The following is a 21005-nucleotide window of genomic DNA, read 5'->3' as shown; positions in this document are numbered from 1 at the left end:
TCAGAAATCTCTTATATTGTAATGATTGTGCATAAATCACTTTCAATTCTAGCTTAAAAATTAAAAATCAAACATATTTAAATAAATATAACTGTAGTAATTTGGTTTTAGATACCCAATATAAAATATATGTAAATTGTAACATTAATCAATTAAAATGTGAAGAAGGAGAGAAACAAAAGTGTAGAGTTTTATATGTGGTTAAAGTTGTTAGCTTGAAATCAGATGATATAGCTATAAGATATTTTATGTAAGCTTCATAGTAACCACAAAGGAGAAACCTGCAGTAAAGAAATAAAATTAAGAGAAAGGAGTCAAAGCATATCACTTTAAAATTCATCAAATCACAAAGGAGTGCCACAAGGAAAAAAGAAAGGAAAAAAAAAAAAAAAGAACTACAAAACAGCCAGAACACAAATAACAAAACAGCAATAGTAAGTTCTTACCTATCAATAAATGGATTAAATTCTTCAATCAAAAGAAATAGAGTGCCTGAATGGATTATGAAAACCCCACAAAATCCAACAATTTGCTGCATGTAAGAGATTCATTGTAGATTTAAGAATACATGTAGGCTGAAGGTGAAGGTATGGAAAAGATATTCAATGCAAAAAGTGACCAAAAGAAAGCAGTGATAACTATCTTTATGTTAGGCAAAATACACATTAAGTAAAAAGTGGCCACATAAGACAAAGAAGGTCAATATATAAGGATAAAGGGGCCATTCATCAAGAGGATATAACATTTATAAATATTTTGACATATAGCATTGGAACACCTAAATAGCTAAAGCAAATACTAACCAATCTGAAAAGAGAAAGAAACAGCAATACAATAATAGTAAAGAACTTTAATACTTCACCCTTAACAATGACAGATCAATCAGACAGAAAATCATAGGGATTTTGATCTCGAACCAGACTTTAGATCAAGTGGACCTAAAAGATATATACAGAACATTTCATTGAAAAGCAGCAGAATACGCATTCTACTCAAGTGTACATATGTTAGGCCACAAAAGAAGTCTTAACAAATTCAAGAAGACTAAAATCATATCAAGTGTCTTTTCTTACAGCAATGGTATGTTTTTTCTTACAACATTACATAATGGTAAAGGGTGCAATTCAACAAGAAGAGCTAACTATCTGAAATATACATGCACCCAATACAGGAGCACCCAGATTCATAATGCAAGTTCTTAGAAACCTACAAAGAGACTTAGACTCTGACACAGTAATAGTGGGAGACTTCAACACCCCACTGACAGTATTAGACACATCACTGAGTCAGAAAATAAACAAAGATATTCAGGGCCTGATTCAGCTCTGGATCAAGTAGACCTGATAGATACCTACAGAACTCTCCACTCATAAACAACAGAATACACATTCTTCCTATCACCACACAGCAGTGAAAAATTGATCACATAATCAGAAGTAAAACCTACCAAGTCTGAATCATGAAAAAACAGATAATCTGAAGAGATCAATAATAAGTAAACTGATTGAATAAGTAGGAAAAAAACCTTTCCACTAAAGAAAAACCCAGGACCAGATGGCTATGCTGGTGAACTCTACCAAACATTTAAGAATAAATTAATACAAATTCTTCCAAAACAAATGAAGAGCAGGGAACACTTCCAAACTCATTTTGTGAGCATTGCCTTAATACCTAAGATTAGGGCACTATAAGAAAAGAAATTTACAGGCCAATATCTCTAATATACATAGAAACAAAAATTCTCAACAAAATACAACCAAACCAAACCAAATTTAACAATGCACTAAAATGATCACTCACTATGATCAAGTGGGATTTATCCCTGAGATGCAAGGATAATGCAACATGTAAATCAATAAATGTGATATTCAACATTAACAGAATGCAGGAAGAAAATTATATGAACATTTTAATAAATACAGAAAAAGCATTTGAAAACTTCAGCATCATTTCATGATAAAGAAAACTTTGACAAATTGGGTATAAATGATATATACCTCAACACAATAAAGGCCATGTATGACAAGCCCATGGTTAATATCATAGTCAATAATAAAAAGCTGAAAGCTTTTTTTCTAAGATGAAGAACAAGACAGCAATGACCACTCTTGCCATTTCTATTCAACACAGTACTGAAAGTCCTAGGCAGATTAATGGGGCAAGAAAAAGAATTTAAAGGTATCCACATCAGAAAGGAAGAAGTAAAATTGTCTCTGTTTTCAGATGACATGATCTTATACATAGAAACTTTATAAGACTCTATTAGTCTTAGATTTAGATTATGGAGGCTAGGCATGGTGACTCACACCTGAAATCCCAGCACTTTGGGAGGCCAAGACTGGCGGATCACTTGAGGTCAGGAGCTCGAGACCAGGTTGGCTAACACGGTGAAACCCTGTCTCTACTAAAAATACAAAAATTAGCTGGGTGTAGTGGCCCGTGCCTGTAATCCCAGCTACTCAGGAGGCTGAGGCAGGAGAATCACTTGAATCCAGGAGGTGGAGGTTGCAGTGAGCCAAGATCACACCACTGCACTCCAGCCTGAGCCATAGAGTGAGACTCTAAAAATTTTATATATATAAATATATATATTACATATATATTATATATATTATGAAATCTAAAAAGGTTGAATCATAGAAACAGACAGTCAAATGGCAATTGCCATGGACTAGGAAGAATGGGGAAATACTGGTCAAAGGGCACAAAATTTCTGTTATAAAATTTCTTGGTATTTTAATGTGTAGTATAGGGACCATAGTTAACAATAATGTAATATACAATTGAAATTTGCTAAGAGAGTAGATCTTAAACATTATCACACACACAATCGTAACTCTGTGAGATGAATATTTTAACTAACTTGATTGTGGTAATTATTTCACAATATAAACATATATGAAATCATCATGTTGTACACCTTAAATTTATACAATTTGTCAACTATAACTCAGTATCACTGAACAAAAGAAAAGAAAAATGTAATCACAACTAAATATTTTCACTTTAGGTAATTTTTTCATTCAAGCAATTTATATCATGTTCTGTGTTCCTAAAGTATTGATTATATTTACACATTTAGATGATTTCTGCAGGGTGACAAATGTGTTCTTAAGCTTCAGTTACGATTTTAACTGAAATATGTACATTCTCCACACCCCCATAAATAAATAAGTAAACAGTCTTACATGCATTTTTTTAAAAAGCTTTTCAGTGTAGAGAGTGAATATTTAACACTTTTACCTAGATATATTTTCACCAAAATCTAGCACATCAAGGACCAAAATAATAAATCATAAAGATTTTAGAAAGTAAAAGCAGCTTAACCACAAAGGAATGAAAACCTCATTAAAGTTGGAATTTTCATAAAGGTCGCTGAATGCAAGAATACAATGAAGAAAAATGGCCAAATTTTTAAATGAAAACTCATTTTGAACCTTCCCAAGTACTCACCCAAGTATGAAAGTGAAATAAAGATATTTTTAGACTACAAGGACTCAAAAAGTTTATGGATGGGATAGGATGAGGGAGGAGGGAAATAAAATCAAGTTACAGTTTTTAGTTTAGGAAAAGATACTAAGTGACTCCAGACATTCATAGAACAACAGTCTTTTAATTGTTCACTAAAAATTAACTTTTAACCAAAAAAAAGGATGTATTGGAGGAAAAAATATGGATCAAAGGAAAAGCAATCAATCCAAAGACAGGCAAGAAAGATGACAGAAAAAAATAGAAATTCTTATAAATATTCATTAAAAAATAAGATAGCAAGAATATATACAGAGTGGTGATAAAAATAAATGCTAATAAAATAAAAGTGATTCATAAAACATAGAGATACCTAAATTGAATGAACAGAATTCAGCTATATGAAAAATATGAAAAATAAAACAACTCATGAAAAATAAAACAACACATGAAAAATAAAACAACTCAATAAGATTAAAAATGAAGGAATTAGAAGACATACGATATGGTTTGGATCTGTGTCCTCACCCAAATCTCATGTTGCATTGTAATCTCAAATGTGGGAGTGAGGTCTGGTGGAGGTCATTGGATCATGGAGGTGTTTCTCATGAATGGTTTAGCACCATCCACTTGGTGCTGTTCTCCTGATACTGAGTGAGTTCTTGCAATTCTTGCTGCTTGTTTAAAAGAGTGTAGCACCCCCCATCTTGCTCTTGCTCCTGCCGTGTAAGACGTGTCTGCTCCCCCTTCATCTTCTGCCAGCCATGATTGTAAGATTCCCAAGGTCTCCCCAGAAGCCAAGCAGATGCCAGCATTATGCTTCCTGTACAGCCTGTGAAACCATGAGCCAATTAAACCTCTTTTCTTTATAAATTACCTAGTCTCAGGTGTTTCTGTAGAGCAGTGCAAGAACAGACTAATACAACATACCAGGCAAATGCAAAATAAAAGAGAGCTCTGTGGCAAAACTGACATCAGAAACAAATAGAATTTAGACTGAAAAGTAATACAAATGGCACAGAAGGTTATTTCATACTGATAAAAGGTATATTCTACCAGTCTATGTAGTAGAAGTCATGATCTGTAAGAAAATTGCTTTAAAATATTGAAAGGAAAGTCTGACAGTGATACAGGAAAACTGAAAAACTCCCAATTGTAGTAAAAGAAAGTTAAGTCATCTCTGTTAGAAGTTGACAAGTCCAGTAAGCCAAAATTAAATCAAGTAAAATATTTGAATAAAATAATGAGCATTCTGGGTTATTATAAAATAATCTTGACTGCATTATGCCCCTATTACCATAAAACTTCCATGGGGAAACCTCCCAATCCCATCATGCATCTGATGCCATGGCAATTCTGGATTAACCACATTTAGTAAAGAAAAAAGTGGTAATCCAATTCTGGGAACTGCCTGCCCATTTCCCAGAAAATCCCTCCCCTTATGATGGAATATTCCACACCTTCATTATGCTTATCTGTATAGTATGTGAGTCCTGGCAATGTTGGGTGCAGCTCATTCTTTTGAGCACACTCACAATCCTCTCTTGAGTATGCACTTACTTTCACTCTGTGATAAATCTTATGTAATTTCAGTTTGGTCTGGCCTTCAAATTTTTTTCTGGGGTGAAGACAAGAACCTGTATCAGCCCACTGGTAACACCATTATTGATACCATCGTTTTGTAGGGAAGAAACAAGGCTTGCCCCACCTCCACATCTATGCAGTGGCAGAGCTGGACTTCACACCACCCCTCTCCAATCATCCTAGTGTCAATCGATCCTCCCCCCTCCTCTACTAACTCTCCCATATGGCATTAGTCAATACACTCTTAATCATTACATTATATTGCCTTTCAAATGTGGCAAAGCCTCAAAACTGACTATGCACTAGGCCACAAAAGAAACAACAGACTCTCACAAATGGAAATTCTAAAAAACACATTTTCTAACCACAATGTGATAGGATCAGAGTAAACAACCAAAGGACAGAGGACGACTTCCCCAACTCGCTCCACTGAGAAATTTTAAAAACTGCTTCCAAACACTTCTTAGGTTAACCAGGAAATCAAAATCAAAATAACAAATGGCTAAGAAATAAACTCCAAAGAAAACATTATTCATTATAAAGGCCAAATGTTTCCAAAGTGGCACAGAGGTGAACATCCGTGGCCTAAAATGCATTTATTAGAAAATAAGAAACACTGACAAGTAAATTAAGTTTTAAAGCCAGGTATCAGAAACAGAACACAAGGTAATCCCCTCAACAAAGTTGAAGTAAAGAATTAGGAAAGAAAATATATAGAAAAATATAAAAAGGTTAAGCAAGATTTAATTATAACTCAAGCAAAAAATAAAAGTAATGGATCAATAAAATCAAAAAGTGGTTCATTGAAAAGACCAACAAAATGGAAAGACTGATCAAAAGAACAAAGGAAAAGACAATCATAAACAATGGTAGGAGTTTAATAAATGATATGTCTTCAGAGAAGGAAAGAATTAAAACTTTATAAAAGAAGTTCCAACACAACTTTCTACCAATAAATAAGAGAATCTAGGGAAAATGTTATGTTTTAGGACAATATAAATGATAAAAACTGCCTCAAAGGTCAGCATAAGAGCTAAAAATAATAGAAGAAATGCATAATACGCTTACAGACCTAGCCTAAACTACATTCCCCCCACACCTACACACAGACATAGGTTTCAAACCATTTAATGGACAATTTTTAGCAATCCTTCAAGGAACAGGTAATGTCTGTAGTAAACAAACTATTCATATATACATATAAATTTAATCACTCTCAATTATTTCATAAGGCTGTTATAGTTTCGATACCAACGTCAGACAAATATAAAATAAAAACTGCTGCTTAAAAACACATAAGGTAAAATCCCACAATAAAATAAATGTAAATCCAACACAGGAATGGATGAAAAAATCATGTGACATGACCCCGTAGGTGTTATCTCAGGAATTCCAGGACAAATCACATTAGGGAATTGATCTACGTATTTCATTAAGCCTGGCGGGTTGAACACACCTGCATTCATCTTTGTTCCTTGTGAAATCCCGTGAAACCACCTGTAATAGAGAGTTACAGACAGAAAAGCAACAAGAACCAGGGAACAGGGGAGGAAAAGGACATCAAATAAGAGATAACCAAACATTTCAGAAGATAGGTGCATACATGGCAGCTAATTTCACAAAGTGAAAGAATAAATACCAGATTCTTTGCTGAGGAAATGCTGACAAGGAGTAAGCCCATGCATGCTTTTGAACTCTGGAAGTGGTTAGGAATTAGAGGCACTGTTCCTTCAGAAGATAAATTGGGAGATGAAAATCAAAATGGGACACAGTCAATGAGAGGCATTCCTTACACATAGCTTCTAATCAGATTTCTAGTGTCTCGTTCCAAAATGTGAATGGGCACTTAATGGACACTTGATGAATTCTTTCAGAACAAGCAAATAATGGAGCAGGAGCAGGGGAAAGAAACTTGGAAGAAACAGATGCAATTCTAAAAATCATCATCCTCATTAGTAGAGAGAAAATATTGGATTTCTTGAAACAACAACAACAAGATGCTATAAATGAGAAACAACTTTTTAAAAGGGCTTTCGGAAATTAAAAATATGATGGCAGAAATTTTTAAATCACTAGTAGAAATGAAGGTCCTAAGAAAATGTCATAGAAGGTAGATTCAAAAGAAGAAGACATACAAGATTGTCAAGGAAAAAAAACAAGAAGTCTCTAGAGGATCAACCTAGGAAACCTAATATCCAACGAACAGGAATTCCAAGCCATAAAAGAGAGAGACAAGGCAGAAGGGAGAAAACAATTAAATAATATCACAAGCAAAATGATGAGAATTGAAATAAACTGTTCTCCATTTGAAAGGGCCCTGGAGAACTAAGCACAACAGCCACATCAAGGCAAACCATCATGAGAATTTAGAATCAAAAGATTAAAGAGAAGAGCCAGAAAGTTTCAGAGAGGCAAAACAGGTGACATAGAAAGACAGGATCAAGAATCAGAATGGGGGTCGGGCGCGGTGGTTCATGTCTGTAATCCTAGCACTTTGAGAGGGCGAGGAGGGTGGATCATGAGGTCAAGAGATCGAGACCTTCCTGGCAAACACGGTGAAACCCTGTCTCTACTAAAAATACAAAAAATTAGCCGGACGTGGTGGCAGATGCCTACAGTCCCAGCTACTTGGGAGGCTGAGGCAGGAGAATCACTTGAACCTGGGAGGTGGAGGTTGCAGTGAGCTGAGATAGTGTCACTGCACTCCAGGCTGGCAACAGAGTGAGACTCCGTCAAAAAAAAAAAAAAAATCAGAATGGCATCCGACTTCTTATTAGCAATGCTGAAAACTGCAAGGCAGTTAACCAAATTAATTTCCAAACTATACCTTTAGACTTACCAAATTTTCATACAGTTGTGAGGTTTAAGAATACATTTTTTTTCCAGATATGAATGATCTTAAGATATATACCTTCTATGAACTCTTAGTCAGGAGGCTACTGGATAATGTGGTAAGCCAAAATGAGATAGTAAAGCAAGAAATAAGATACATGTAATCCATAAAACAAGACCCAGCACAGGAGAGATGTCAAGCTTCAGGTCAGTCTTGGAAGCTGAAACTAACCAGAGCTAATTGGACCAGGAGAATGGGTGGCTCCAGAAGGGCTCTCCCAAGAAAATAAAATGGAATTGATAAATTACACAATGTGCCTCACTGTCTTGAGAAGAATTTTAGAATTCTGCAGGGTGCCTGGGAAGAATTCATAAAGAAGGCACACAAAATCCAAGCAAATATGTAAGAGGGCAATAGTTATTTTTGGGAAAGATGTTGCACAGGAAAGGAAATGTGATCATAACATAGTGTATGACTTGGTTATGAACATCATTTAAATAACTATCATAATGATAACACTGATTACTGATGAACCTCAAACTGTGATGTATTACGAGAATGGATGGGGAATGAAAAAGAGTGTCAGGGGAGAAGTCTTCATCTTATGCCTTATTATGTGAACAGGAGAATGAAAAAGAGTGTTAGGGGAGAAATTTTCATCTTCTGTCCTATTATGTGAACAGATTAATGACTGGAACTTGAAAAACTACAAAGAGCTGTATCCGCATGTCATTTCAAACTACAGAAATAAGTACAGAAGGAAGAGCTAAAAGGTTAAAGATAATCCATCTGGGAAACTGAACACAGACTGGGGAAGATGGCCAAAAGAGCTACTTCTGTTTTTTAAGGTCTTGTTGACTGTTTGATATTTTTAATCTCTTTATGCATGCTTTACTTTGGAAAAATTATCAAAATTAATAGAAGTAAAATGATATGATTGCCTCAAAGATTCTTTGGCAAGCATTTTGATAAATATCCTATACATGGTCTTGATTTTAAAAAAATAACTTTAGTAAACCAGAGCAGATAATGTCCTTAACTTGATAAAAGGCATCTGTCAGAAAGTCTCAAGTTAAACATTGTAAGTGTTCCTCGAGCACTGGAACAAAACTAGAATGCTCATTTTTGTGTTACCATTCAGTATTAAACTGACAATCCTGCCTAATATACTAAGGAAAAAAGAAAGATAAAAAAGTAAGATAAAGAAAAATATACAGGCATAAATTCTGAAAAAGAGCAGACAAAGCTGCTATTTTGAAGATGTGATTATTTCACCGGAAAATACAAGACAATAATAGGAGGGAGAAGACCACTTGGAAAGTCTGCTTGCACAAGGTCATAAAACTAAAACAAATAGATTTCCCCTGTGCCCGTAAGAAATAACTAGAAAATGTAAAAGGGAAACGAGTTCCTGATTACAAATATAATTTTAAAATGCCTAGCACTAAAGTGACCCAATAAGGACCCAAGTTCAAAAAATTATAAATAAGTGGAGAGATATACCGGGTTTCTAGCTAGGATCATTGGAAATTTTTAAAAATGTAAATTCTTGTTAAATTTATCTATTCATTTAGTGTCTCTCAGTTGGATCCCAGCAAGACAGGTTATAGAACACTACCTAGAAAATCATAGCAACTAAAACAGTTCAGTATTAAAACATGAATAAAAAATATAACCATGGATTAGAACATGGGTCACCTATACAAATGTATACGTAAGAGAGAATTTAGTACCCTCATTCCCTTTTATCCACAGGGGATGCTTCCAAGATTCCCAGTGGATGCCTGAAACTGCAGATAGTACCAAACTCTGTATATACTATGTTTTCCCCCATCTATACATAAATGAGGCACAATAAGAGATTAAAAATAATATTTAATAATAAAGTAGAACTATAACAATATACTGTAATAAAATTTATGTAAATGTGGTCTCTTTCTCTCTCTCAAAATATTGTACTGTAGATATTAGCAACCTTAGCATGTGATTTTTTTTTCTTTCAGGAAATTTCACATTTTCACTTAAAGGAAGCACTTGATGGCTTCTCTTTGGCATATCTGAATTGCCAGCATCAGTCCTCATGTGCTTTGGGGCCATTATTGACTAAAATCGGAGTTCTCTGAACACAAGCACTGTGATACCATGACAGCCGATCCAATTACCAGGATGGCTACTCAGTGATTCATGGACTGGTGGTGTCCACATTGTGGATTGTGGATACGCTAGATAAAGGGATAGTTTGCATTCTGGGCATGATGGAGAGGGACAGCATGAGATTTCATCACACTACTCAGAACAGCAAGTAACTTAAAATTCATGAATTGTTTATTTCTGGATATTTCTGGAATTTTCCATTTAATGTTTTTGGACCATGGTCGACTATGACTAACTGAAATCTCAGAAAGTGAAACCGTGCATAAAGGAGGACTACTATAGTTAATAATGGCATAAAGATATCAAATATCTAGCAGAAGTACAAAACATTCAAAGAGAAAAAATATATTTTAATAGAAAATATTTCTAAATTAATCTTATACTTGAGGCATATTCATGAGAACGGAAGCCATAATATTGTAAATATGTCGGCTCTCTTCGAACTGATCTATAGAGTCAGTGCAATTCCACACAAAATGCCAAGATTTTGACAGGCTAATTTGGGAACCCAAAGTTTAAGACTTTTGGAGGAAGAGGAAGAGATTTTGCCCTGTCAGATGTCAAGAGTTCCTGGGAAGCCTCCATCGCTATGGCAGTGTGGTTGGTACTGGCATAAGGAGAGGCTCTCACAGGCCAGGGGCAGAGAAAAGAGAACACAGAAACACACCCTGCCTCTATGGCCACTTGGTTCACAGTAAGTGGGGAAAAGGATAATATAATTAATGGTGGCATCAGAAAAATTGATAAGAATAAAAACAGAGTCTTCAAACTGCAGCTCAGACAAAAACAATTTGGTCTCAGACAAAATAGGAACCCTGAAAAAAAATTCAAAAGTGACTCTCCCAGATTATGACTGAGCAAATGGAATATTTAGGGTGAGCTGCTCTGGTCAAGCCTGCCCAGAGGCGCTGTAAAGCCACAGCAGGCACATGGAACACAAGATCAGATAGAATCAGTCTGGAAGAATATCTCAAAGATGCTAATAAGAATATCCCAAAGTTCTTAACAGTGCACAAAAACCTAAATAAAGCAAAACCATGAAGATTGAATGAGAAATTAACAAAATGTGGAATACAGGGGAGCTTGCAGAGCTATAGAAACAAATTAAGATCCCTCCTCATAAATAAACACAATCAATTTTTTTAAGTTGGAAATTACAAGAAACAAGAAATATACTAAAATATAGATGGATTAGTCCTTTTTCACACTGCTCTAAAGGAATACCACAGACTGGGTAATTTATAAAGGAAAGAGGTTTAATTGGCACACAGTTCCACATGACTGGGGAGGCCTCAGGAAACTCAAAATCATGGTGGAAGGTGAAGGAGAAGCAAGTATGTTCTTCACAAGCCGGCAAGAGAGAGAGAGCACAGGGGAAACTATCATTTACAAAACCATCAGATCTTGTAGAATTCACTCACTGTCATGAGAACAGCATGGGAGAAACTGCCCCCATGATCCAATCACCTCCCACCAGGTCCCTCTCTCAACACCTGGAATTTACAATTCTGATTACAATTCAAGATGAGATTTTGGTGGGGACACAGAGCCAAACCATATCACTAGATAACTGTCATGGAGGAAAAGTCTGAGACAACTATTATGAACTCAAAGTAAAAAACTGAAAAGATGAAAGCACCAGGGGGAATATAAAAGCTGTGAAGACTGAAGTTGCCCCAATGTAAGAATAATTTTGCCTAAAAATTGAAAAAGAAAATATCAGAGATTTTAGAGAAGGAACTTTTCCTGGAACAAAGGCAGAATCGAATCTGCCGCCTTAATACAAGAAAGACTTTAAAAACTGACATTGCTCACAGACTGCCTCAGCAACTCTCCGCATCACTATATATAATGAGGGTGCATCTGTCTCATAAAATCTACGTCATAAGATGTTTATACATGAAATTTTAAGCTGTTCATAAGATAAAAGTCACCATATACAAATGTAAGGGAGAAGAAAAGTATATTTATACTTTGCAGACTATTTAGTGAACTCTCCCATATCATGAAAAAAAGACAAACACCTCAACTGAATCACACCGGCAAAAAATAAACAAAAAAAATGATAGAAGAGGAAATTTAATTGGCCAAGAAACATGAAAAACTGTTCAGCTTTCCACATTACCAGGAAAATACAAATTAAAACAAAATGCAATTCTTTATCACCTTTGCAAACTTTGGCTGTGTGCAGGAAGATAGTTCATCTCATTTGCTACTCGTGAAACAACTCCATTCAGCCTCCTAAAAAGACAATTTGGCAGGATCTATAAACAAGTAAACAACAGCACCCTTTGCTTCAACAATTCCACCTTTTAAGCTTTAGACGCAAGATAGATACTTGTATACGTGCAAAAAAAAAAAAAAAAAAAAGAAATATATAATCATTATTATAGCTTATTGACAAACGTGAACAATTTAAAACAATATAAATGCCCTTCAATTGGAGAATGGTTAAAAAATTATGCTACGTAAATTCTATGGAATAGTATGTGTAAAAAGAATGAGATAGATCTGCATGTATTAAGGTGAAAGATCTCTAAGATTTCCACCATTAAAATGAGTAAAAATGCAAAATGCAGAATAACATGTGCAATGTAATCCCATGTGTTACAAAACAAGAACACAAATTATGTATTTACAAAAACATACTTCATACACATAAATGCATCGAAAAATATAAGAAAAGCTATGCCCAAGACTCTTCGACAGGACTGTGAAAGGAAGCTACAAGGTGAGGTAAGTGGTGAAGGAGATTTTTTCCTTTACATACTCCTCCACTGTTTGAAATTTTATGAGCAAGAATGTAATGTATTTCTTTTGCATTAAAAAATTTAAAAGATTAAAATTGCTTGAACCCAGGAGGCAGGGGTTGCAGTGAGCCAGGATTATGCCACTGCACTCCAGCCTGGGTGACAGAGTGAGACCCTGTCTAAACAATCAAACAAAAAAAGATTAAGTAATGTTTTTTATGACCTCATTACTAGAGAAAAGATAGGATTTCCACATCTTTTCTGGTCAGAGGCATCCCCCATCTTGGGACAGGAAATTGAAGTAAAAATAAAAAATATTTAGTTTCTGTCATCCTGGGCCTTTTTCTTCTTTTTCCTTCTTCGGATCTAGGTCAATTGTATCAGAACTCACACCCTGAGTCAGTCAAGGAAATAGCCCCAAAGCTGACTGAGGCCCCTTGCCAGGACAGGTGAAACCACAGTTTCCAGTGTTTAAAAGTAAGCCAGCTGTTTACCCTGGAGTGTCTATTTTCTAAACTACCTTCTTTGACATGACATATGTGAAGGCAGAGAGGGCAGAGGGATGTGAAAGTGTTCAGAGATCATGAGGAAATAATAACTCTCTGTCACAAATGACTGAAACGACTGTTCAGAATGTCCCAGCCAGTGGAGCAGTAGTTTCAAAACAAGAGAAGTCATCTGTGTTACGGCAAGCTGGACTCACACAAACAGTTGTCCTGCTGCACTTGTAAAAATCTGATTTCCTCATTACGTTCTCTTTTATTTCATTATATTACACTACCTACCTATGTTCTTGCAAAGCAGGACTAAACTAAAGTGAAGCTTTAGACAGAAACTGAACTAAATGCATGAAAGCTCCAATACTGCCAGAGATAAAGGTTAAAGGAAGAGAGAGAAAGACTCACCTGGTACTCAGGTCGCTGCCCCCACCTGCCATCTTCCCAACCTAGGCCCTGCCTGGGTCTCAGAGCCTGGCTTATGAGCTCCCCCGTCAGCCCAGCCTGCATGCAGTGTGGCTGCCCAGACCCAGAACAGGAAGTCGGCCGACAGACTGACTCATCCTCACAGGTTTCTGCCCAAATGGGGAAAAGAGAAGTGAAAGTATTTTTTTAATCTCCTGCTCGGCTACAGGCACTGTGTTTTCCCCCTTTTTTCACTCCAAGGGGTTCTCAGCTTTTCTGAAATGTGGCAGAGGGTTGGAGGAGAAGCCTGACAAGCAGCAAGACCTGCAGGACCAGGGAAGGAGGGCCCAGGGAACGAGCAGGGCCAGCTCCCGGAAGTCCACTTGTTTGTGCAATAGACAGCAAAAAAAAAAAAAAAGTCATGAACCAAAATTGTCCTTGGGAGCTCTGCCCTCTAAGAGGGGGCACAGTTTTACATGGGAGCTGTGGGGAGACTCCATGTTTGCCCCTTCCCCTTGCTGAGATGGCTGGGGCCGTGGGGGTTGGAGGGTTGGAGGGTAAAGCCAGAAACTTTGAATCTTCTCTCAAGCCCATTGGAGAGCCTGAACTGGACTAAGGTAGATCTCAACATTGGGACCCAGGGCTGGAGAGAACCAAAATGCTCAGCATTGTAACCTGGGGAGAGTGTTCTTAGCCTTGCTGGAAATCAGCCAGAGGTAAGAGAGAACTGTCCACACCCCTGGGACCAGAGGCTGGAGCCAGCATGATAAGAAAGGCAAACCTTTTAGGTGCAAGGGTTTAAGGAATCTTGACTATGGGGCCACCTTGGAACAGCCAGGGCTGAAGAGGCATCTGAACTTCGGAGAATTCACTGGAATCTTGAGAGGACAAAAGCTTCTCGCTGGAGGAGGATGGAGGTTGGAACCCAGATGATGTAGACTTGGAAAGGCAGGGTGGCTCCTGCTGGGGATTCTACCTCTGCCCAGATTTTCCATTTAGATTCTGATGCCAGTGGGATTGTTGGAGGTGGAAATGTAATTACTGCTGTTGGAAGGTAGTGAAACCTTGGAAAATGGGCTTATGGGAAGAGGTACCCTGATAGGGGAGGAAGAGGCTATGGGTGAAAGATTGTAGGGAGTCAGAAAGACAAGGTTAGCATTGGATAACACAGGAAATCCCTCTAACGACCTTCTGAAGGTGAGGACCATTCATGAGAAACCCCGAGGAAGCCCTCAGTCCTTGTGCAGCATCAGGAGGAAACAGACTGGCCCAGGGCCACCCCTGAGTCCACATCATCACGCAGAGTCCTTCAGTTTGATCCCCTGTTGTATCCACAGCTGGACATGCGCAGATCCCTGTCCCCTGGTAACTGATGGGCACCACAGGCTCCTGGTGGCCCATGGACGCCACCTCATGCCTCCATCCGAAGGCCACCCAGCCAGCAAGGCCTGCCACGGACACACCATGAGCACGCACAGCGAGCAAGGGGCCAGTGACCGCAATGAACACAGTCATCTTCCTGTGTTCCCGTCCATGCGGCCACCCCATGCTCCTCCGGGCTCTGCCCCTGCCAGGCCAGCGTCCCCTCTCTCAGCCTTGTATAGTGCTGCAGCCTCTTTAGGGCTGGGTGGAAATAGAAGCTGAAAATCCTCCTCTTACCGGGATTCTAGCTCACCAAACACTTCAAAATGTGTGGTAGAAGCACCATAGTTGCTTCTAAATAAAGTTGAACTCATGTAAGGACTAGATTCTAAGATCATTTTGCCATTTGGCAGCTCATGAGCCCCAACAGGGCACCGCCCACCCTCTGTTCACCCTGCCAGAGGTGGGGGACTCTGCCCTTCACTCCTCCTGATCCCTGTCCTCTTCCCGTGAGCTTCATTCCATCTAGACTCCCAAGGTGGTCCTGCCTTCTGTACTTCCCCCTGCACCCTGAGGCCCTGCAGGTGTGGTCCTTGCGGGGCACAGGGATGTGACTCGATGCTAAGCAGTTGAAAGCATTCAAAAATAGTGGGCAAACGGCAAAAGCAGGTGGCATGGAGTGAATTAGAAGACACGAGATTTCATGCAATGTGTTTCATACAGACAAGTGTGGCAATGTCCCCCACCCCAAAATCCAGTCTCCCTGAATGAGGGGAGGGAGCTTCATCTTCCTCTACCCCCAAGGTGTAAGAGTTAAAGAAAGGGGAAAGAAATATGAAAAGTGGCTCAACAGTTAAAGACAGGTTTATTTTGGAGAATAAACCTGAGAAGGGATTCTGGATGATTTCAGTCAGGAGCATTTTCTTTTACAGACTGAGGGTATTTAAGGGTTTAGGAAGGGGAGAGCTTATGGCAGCCTTGGAATATTTCTAGGTGAGGGAAGGTTTATTGTGGGGTTGGAATGTCTCTGGTTGGAGGGGAGGTTGTCTCAGGGTTGGCATGTTTTTGGCTGGAGGGGGGTGGTTTATCTTAGGGCTGAAATGTTTCTGGTTATACTGACATTAGCCTTTAGGCTGATGTTTTTGGGCTGGATTTAGGCGATTTTTTAATTCAGGGGAACTTAAAATGGTGGTGTTTGTCCAAAATGGCGATGCTCCTGCTCTGTCAATTCAGTTCCTGTAATTATAAAAGGATGAGGGGTCGCCTGTTTTTTTTTTTCTGGCTACTTCCTGCTGGGGAGCACGGTGTGGAGGGTTCTTTGGTCATGGATTTACTGTAGGAGTAATGCCATCCGTGGATGTTTTTGGGTAATTGTCTGTGAGGTGGCCATGATCCTGTCAGTTAAAAATTTTTGAAAAAGGTGAATTAAGCAGGTTAAGAACGTTAATTCTAGGCATATTATTAAGAGAGGGCCCAGGAATGAGATGACCCACGTTATGATTTTGTTCCTAAACCAAGAATCTATTTGATTGTTTTAATGTTCCCTTAGCTTTTTAGCTCTTTCTTTAAGATTTTCAGCAGCATCTTTTACTAGGCCCTGTTGGTTGAGATAGAAGCAACATTTCTTACCCAATGAGAGGCAGAGGCCCTCTTTTTTAGCTACTATAAGATTTAATCTGCTTCTATTTTGGAGGACTACTCCAGCCAAGGAGTCTAGTTGGTCTTAGACTTTTATAAGGCTTTGGGTTATATTTTTAATAAACTCTGTAGTTCTATTCAGAGATTTGAAGTATGTTAAGGAGGTGGCCAATCTGCCTGTTTGCAGTTCAAGCCCAGAAGTTATACTTAAGGCAGCCATTAAAGGAATGACTTGTATGGCCCTCTTTTTTTTTTTTTTTTTTAAATATATTGGACAGATGGAATGGGTAAAGATTGATTAAGAGGAACTAGTCCAGTGGAGGGAAAAAGATAAACTAGGGTGTAGATTCCAGTCCAGTTGGTGGGGAGACAAAGATATGTGTTGGTGCCACACAAAAAGAATAAACCTTTGTTGTAAATACAGGTGGAGATATGGAAAGAAAATAAGTGAATTAAAGATGGGGTGTTTTGTTGTTGTTGTTGTTGTTGTTTTTTCCTGTGGCTCATTACTCCAGGTAGACAAGGAGGAGGCTAGGGAGACACCCACTATAATAGAGATATAGGAAGAGTTATTTTTTACACATTTAATGCAATCGGATGTTGAACCATTGATATTGAGCCATGGGAAAAGGTGGGCACTAGGAGCAGCACAAGTTAGGCTAGAGACATTGGCTGAGGGAGAGGCTATAAAAGGAGCCGGTTGCAGAAATGCTCCGTTTGATTCAGGTGATACTTGGAAATTAACCTGGTTAGTTTGATGGTCAGGGGGGTATTTAACAATGATAGTGAGGTAGCATTGGTTAGATGTCAAGGATCCTACAGGGAAATTTCCCTTAGAGGCTAAAAAGCAAAGTGAGGCTTGTTGTAGAAGTGGGGGTGTATTTAGTTATGGGCCTTTTAATGGGAGGGCCTTGGGACTTGAGGCATTGTGAGGAGTTGTAGGAGGTTTGAAATAATTTGTTGGCCTGATTGGCCCTGGAAGTGAGATAGTCACTAACCGGGGTGTCAGCTTTTTTTAAAAAGGAAGCTCCTTTTTGGAGTTTTAAATTGCAGTTATGTTTCCTGTTAAAAGGTCACGAAGGGGTGTAGGAAGGGCTGTGTAAGCTGAGGAAGACAGTGACAAGCACATCAGCATTCTGGAGCAAAGGAGGGGTTAGCTTGAAGCAAAAGGGATTGTGTAGGGTTTAGAGAGCATTTGTGTTTGAGAGCAGTGAGGAGTGGTTGTATTGGTAAGGTTCATGTGATTAGGGAATTTATACTGGAAGAAACAAGCAAAAAGAGAAAAAAAGTTATTTGGGTAGGAGTAAAGTCCTGGAAAGGTCATTGAAACCACAGGTCTCAGAGAACAGTAAGGAGCTGGTCAGGATGTATAATGGGAGCTTCATAAGGATACCACTGAAGGTCTATAACAAGGTTGTTCAGGAAGCAATGAAAATTTGGGAGAGAAAGAGACATAAGTGGCTTATGTGGATTTTTCCTCCTTTTCCTCTGGGACTTGGGTGAGGCGAAGGGAAGTGGATCCTGTGAAAATACAAGAGAAGGCTGAAGGGGTTTTAGATGTGGTTGTTTGGGTATGTGGTGAAGGGAAGTCTGTTTTCCTGAGAAAAGTATGATGAAACCAGTTAGGGAGTCCCTGGAGTTTTGCTGCTGTGGGTGTGGTAAGGATGATCTGGTAAAGTCCCTTCCATTTAGGTGTAAGAGGGGAATTGGGGGTAGGATTGGGATTTTTTTTACCATAACCCAGTCTCCTGGCTGTAAGAAGGGATTAGAGGAGTTGGTGATGGGTTGTGGCAGGTATTGTCAGCATATGCCTAAATGAAATGGCAGATGGTATGTAAAAGAGCGGGAACAAGAGGGGTTGGTGGAGGTGGAGCTTGACCCTGAGGTGGAGCAGAAGGGGTGAGTGGTCTCCCATACATGAGTTTAAAGGGGCTGAGCATAAAGGTTTAAATGAGAGCGCTCAAATTTTTAGGAGGGCTAAAGGCAAAAGTGTAATCCAGTCTTTATGTGTTTGGAGTGAGTACCTGGTGAGCGTGTTTTTCAAAATGCCATTCATTTTTTCAACCTTTCCTGAAGATTGAGGTCAACAGGGATGTTTAGCTTTCATGTAATTTGTACGGCTTGTGCAAGCGTTTGAGTAATTTGAGAAATGAATTTAGAACCATTATTAGATTGAAAAGAAAGAAGTACCTTGAACCTGGGGATGATTTCTGTTATTTAATTTGGAGGTGATAGTAAAAGTTCGTTTGTTGGTTGTGGGAAAAGCCTTGACCCATCCTGAAAAGGTATTAACCAGAACTAAAAGAAATTGAACTTTTTTTTTACTTGGTGCATATGGGTAAAATTAATTTGCCATTCCTGTTCTAGAAGGTGTTCCCTGGCTTGATGGGTTGGGAAAGAAGGGGGTCTAGTGTTGGAGTTGGGTGAAGCTTTTTGGCAAATAGAGCATTGATGGGAAATGGCTTTTAACTGTTCCTTTATATCTGGGATGAGGTGTGTATGGGAACTTAAGAAATGTTGTAGAGGGGAATGGCTAGTGTGGAAGGGGTTGTGAATGTCCCGTAGATTAGTTGTTTTTTCAGAGTCAGGCAGGACTAATTTGTTTTGTATGAACTAGTATAAGGGTTTGAATTGTTCCCCTGCCATGATTAGTTGTTGTGTTTGGTATTCTGGATAAAAGGAGGGAATATGTTGTATGTGGAGAAATAAATATTGGGGAATTGGGTGATTGGTTGAGGCATGTTTTGTCCAATAGTCAGCTTATGGTTTCCTAAAGAATTGTAGCTTTTGTTTGATTGATGGCTTTTCCAACGGATAACTGCAACCTTTTTTGGAAGTAGAGCTGCCTTTAATAGATGATGGATGAGTTTTCCATTAACCCTTAGCTATGAGATTGTCCTGCTTACTCTAAATTTGGGTATTGGAATGGATGATGTTATAGGCATATTTAGAATTGGTGCATATATTAACTTGTGTGTTTTTTGCTAGGGTTAGTGCTCTTATTAAGGCAACTAATTTTGATTGTTGTGTGGATGTGCCCAAAGGCAGGGGGGCAGCCTTTGTGACTTTTCTAGGCAGGAAAGAGTGGGTGTTATTATGATATTTTTTTTCAAAGATGGCATATCCTGCTTGGAGGGGAGGGTTTTTTGATGCACTGCCATCTATAAACCAATCTGGGGCTCCCCTTATGTGAGTGGAAGTAAGGTAGTGAAACATGATGTGAGAACTTTTAATTAGATTAGACCACAAGTGTTGGTTGGGGTTCAAAATTGGTTTCGAAAGTAAAAGAGTGGCAGGTTAGGTGGGGAGCATTTATGGAGAGGTAGAGAGTTGAAAGAGAGTTGAATGTAGGGCATGCATGCGAGAGGATGAGATGGAGGTGAGTGCCTTATGGCTGAGCATATCTTATGGACTGTGAGAAGAAAATATCTGAAGGGGTTTGTAGAATGTGAGTTTTTGTGCCTTAGGGATAATTAGAGATGCTGTGGCCAAAATTTTTAAGCAAAGGGGCCAGCTTCTATAAATGAGGTTTAGTTTTTTTGAAAAACATGCTACTGGTTGGAGGGAGTTTCCCATGGGTTGGGCTAATAGCCCAAAGGCCTGATTCTGAGAACTGTGTAAATACAGATGAAAATGTCTTAGGGAGTTTGGAAGCCCTAAGCTGGGAGCCTATAATAAGGCAATTTTAGGTGAGAGAAAGCATGATAAAGGTCTGAGGTGGGAGTGAGAGATTGGTCAAAATTTCCTTTTGTGCGTTCATAAAGGGGTTTAGCAATAATGACAAAATTTGCTCTCCATAATTGGAAATATCCCACTAACCTAAGGAAAGAAAGTAAGTCCCTTTTTGTTTTAGGAAATGGGATTTGTTGAACACCTTGCTTTCATGCCAGCAGAATTTCTTGGGTATTTGGAATTATGATCAGTCCTAGGTGTGAAACTTTTGGAGATGTTAATTAGGCCTTCCTTTTGAATATCTGGTACCCGCATTCAGCCAAAAAATTTAAAAGCTGGGTGTTGAATACAATGTTCTAGAGAGGGGCAGCAAAGGAGTAAATTATCTATATATTGAAGCAAAACGATAGGTTGTAGAGGTAGTTGGGAAAGGTCTAACTGAAGTACCTGATGGAAATAGTGAGGACTGTCTTTAAACCCTTAGGGGAGGACAGTCCAGGTTAGTTGTTGGGGGTAGCCTGTGTCAGCATTGGTCCAAGTGAAAGCAAAAAGGATTTGAGAGAAAGGATGTAGAGGGATAGCAAAAAAAGGCATCTTTGAGGTCTAATACAGAGAAATGGTTAGTGTTGGGAAGAATTCATG

At 38.5% G+C, this 21005-nt stretch overlaps 1 protein-coding gene across 1 annotated transcript in view; it reads right to left on the bottom strand.

The window, feature by feature from the left end:
- The window catches only part of LOC105473955 (nuclear body protein SP140-like protein), a 65389-nt gene extending 51428 nt beyond the window's left edge, over positions 1-13961 (bottom strand). The window contains exons 1-2 of the mRNA XM_011728213.3: positions 13695-13961; positions 12206-12280 (exon numbers count right to left, since the gene is read on the bottom strand). Coding sequence (XP_011726515.3) covers positions 12206-12280; positions 13695-13726 — 107 coding nt within the window. The 5' untranslated portion in view covers positions 13727-13961. The remainder of the gene's footprint in view (positions 1-12205; positions 12281-13694) is intronic.
- Positions 13962-21005: the final 7044 nt, after the last annotated feature.

Source organism: Macaca nemestrina, chromosome 11 (assembly GCF_043159975.1).
Source record: "Macaca nemestrina isolate mMacNem1 chromosome 11, mMacNem.hap1, whole genome shotgun sequence".
In the NCBI taxonomy this organism is placed as follows: domain Eukaryota; kingdom Metazoa; phylum Chordata; class Mammalia; order Primates; family Cercopithecidae; genus Macaca; species Macaca nemestrina.
Note: the sequence above shows the minus strand (reverse complement) of the source record. Positions and strands in the feature narration are given on the sequence as shown.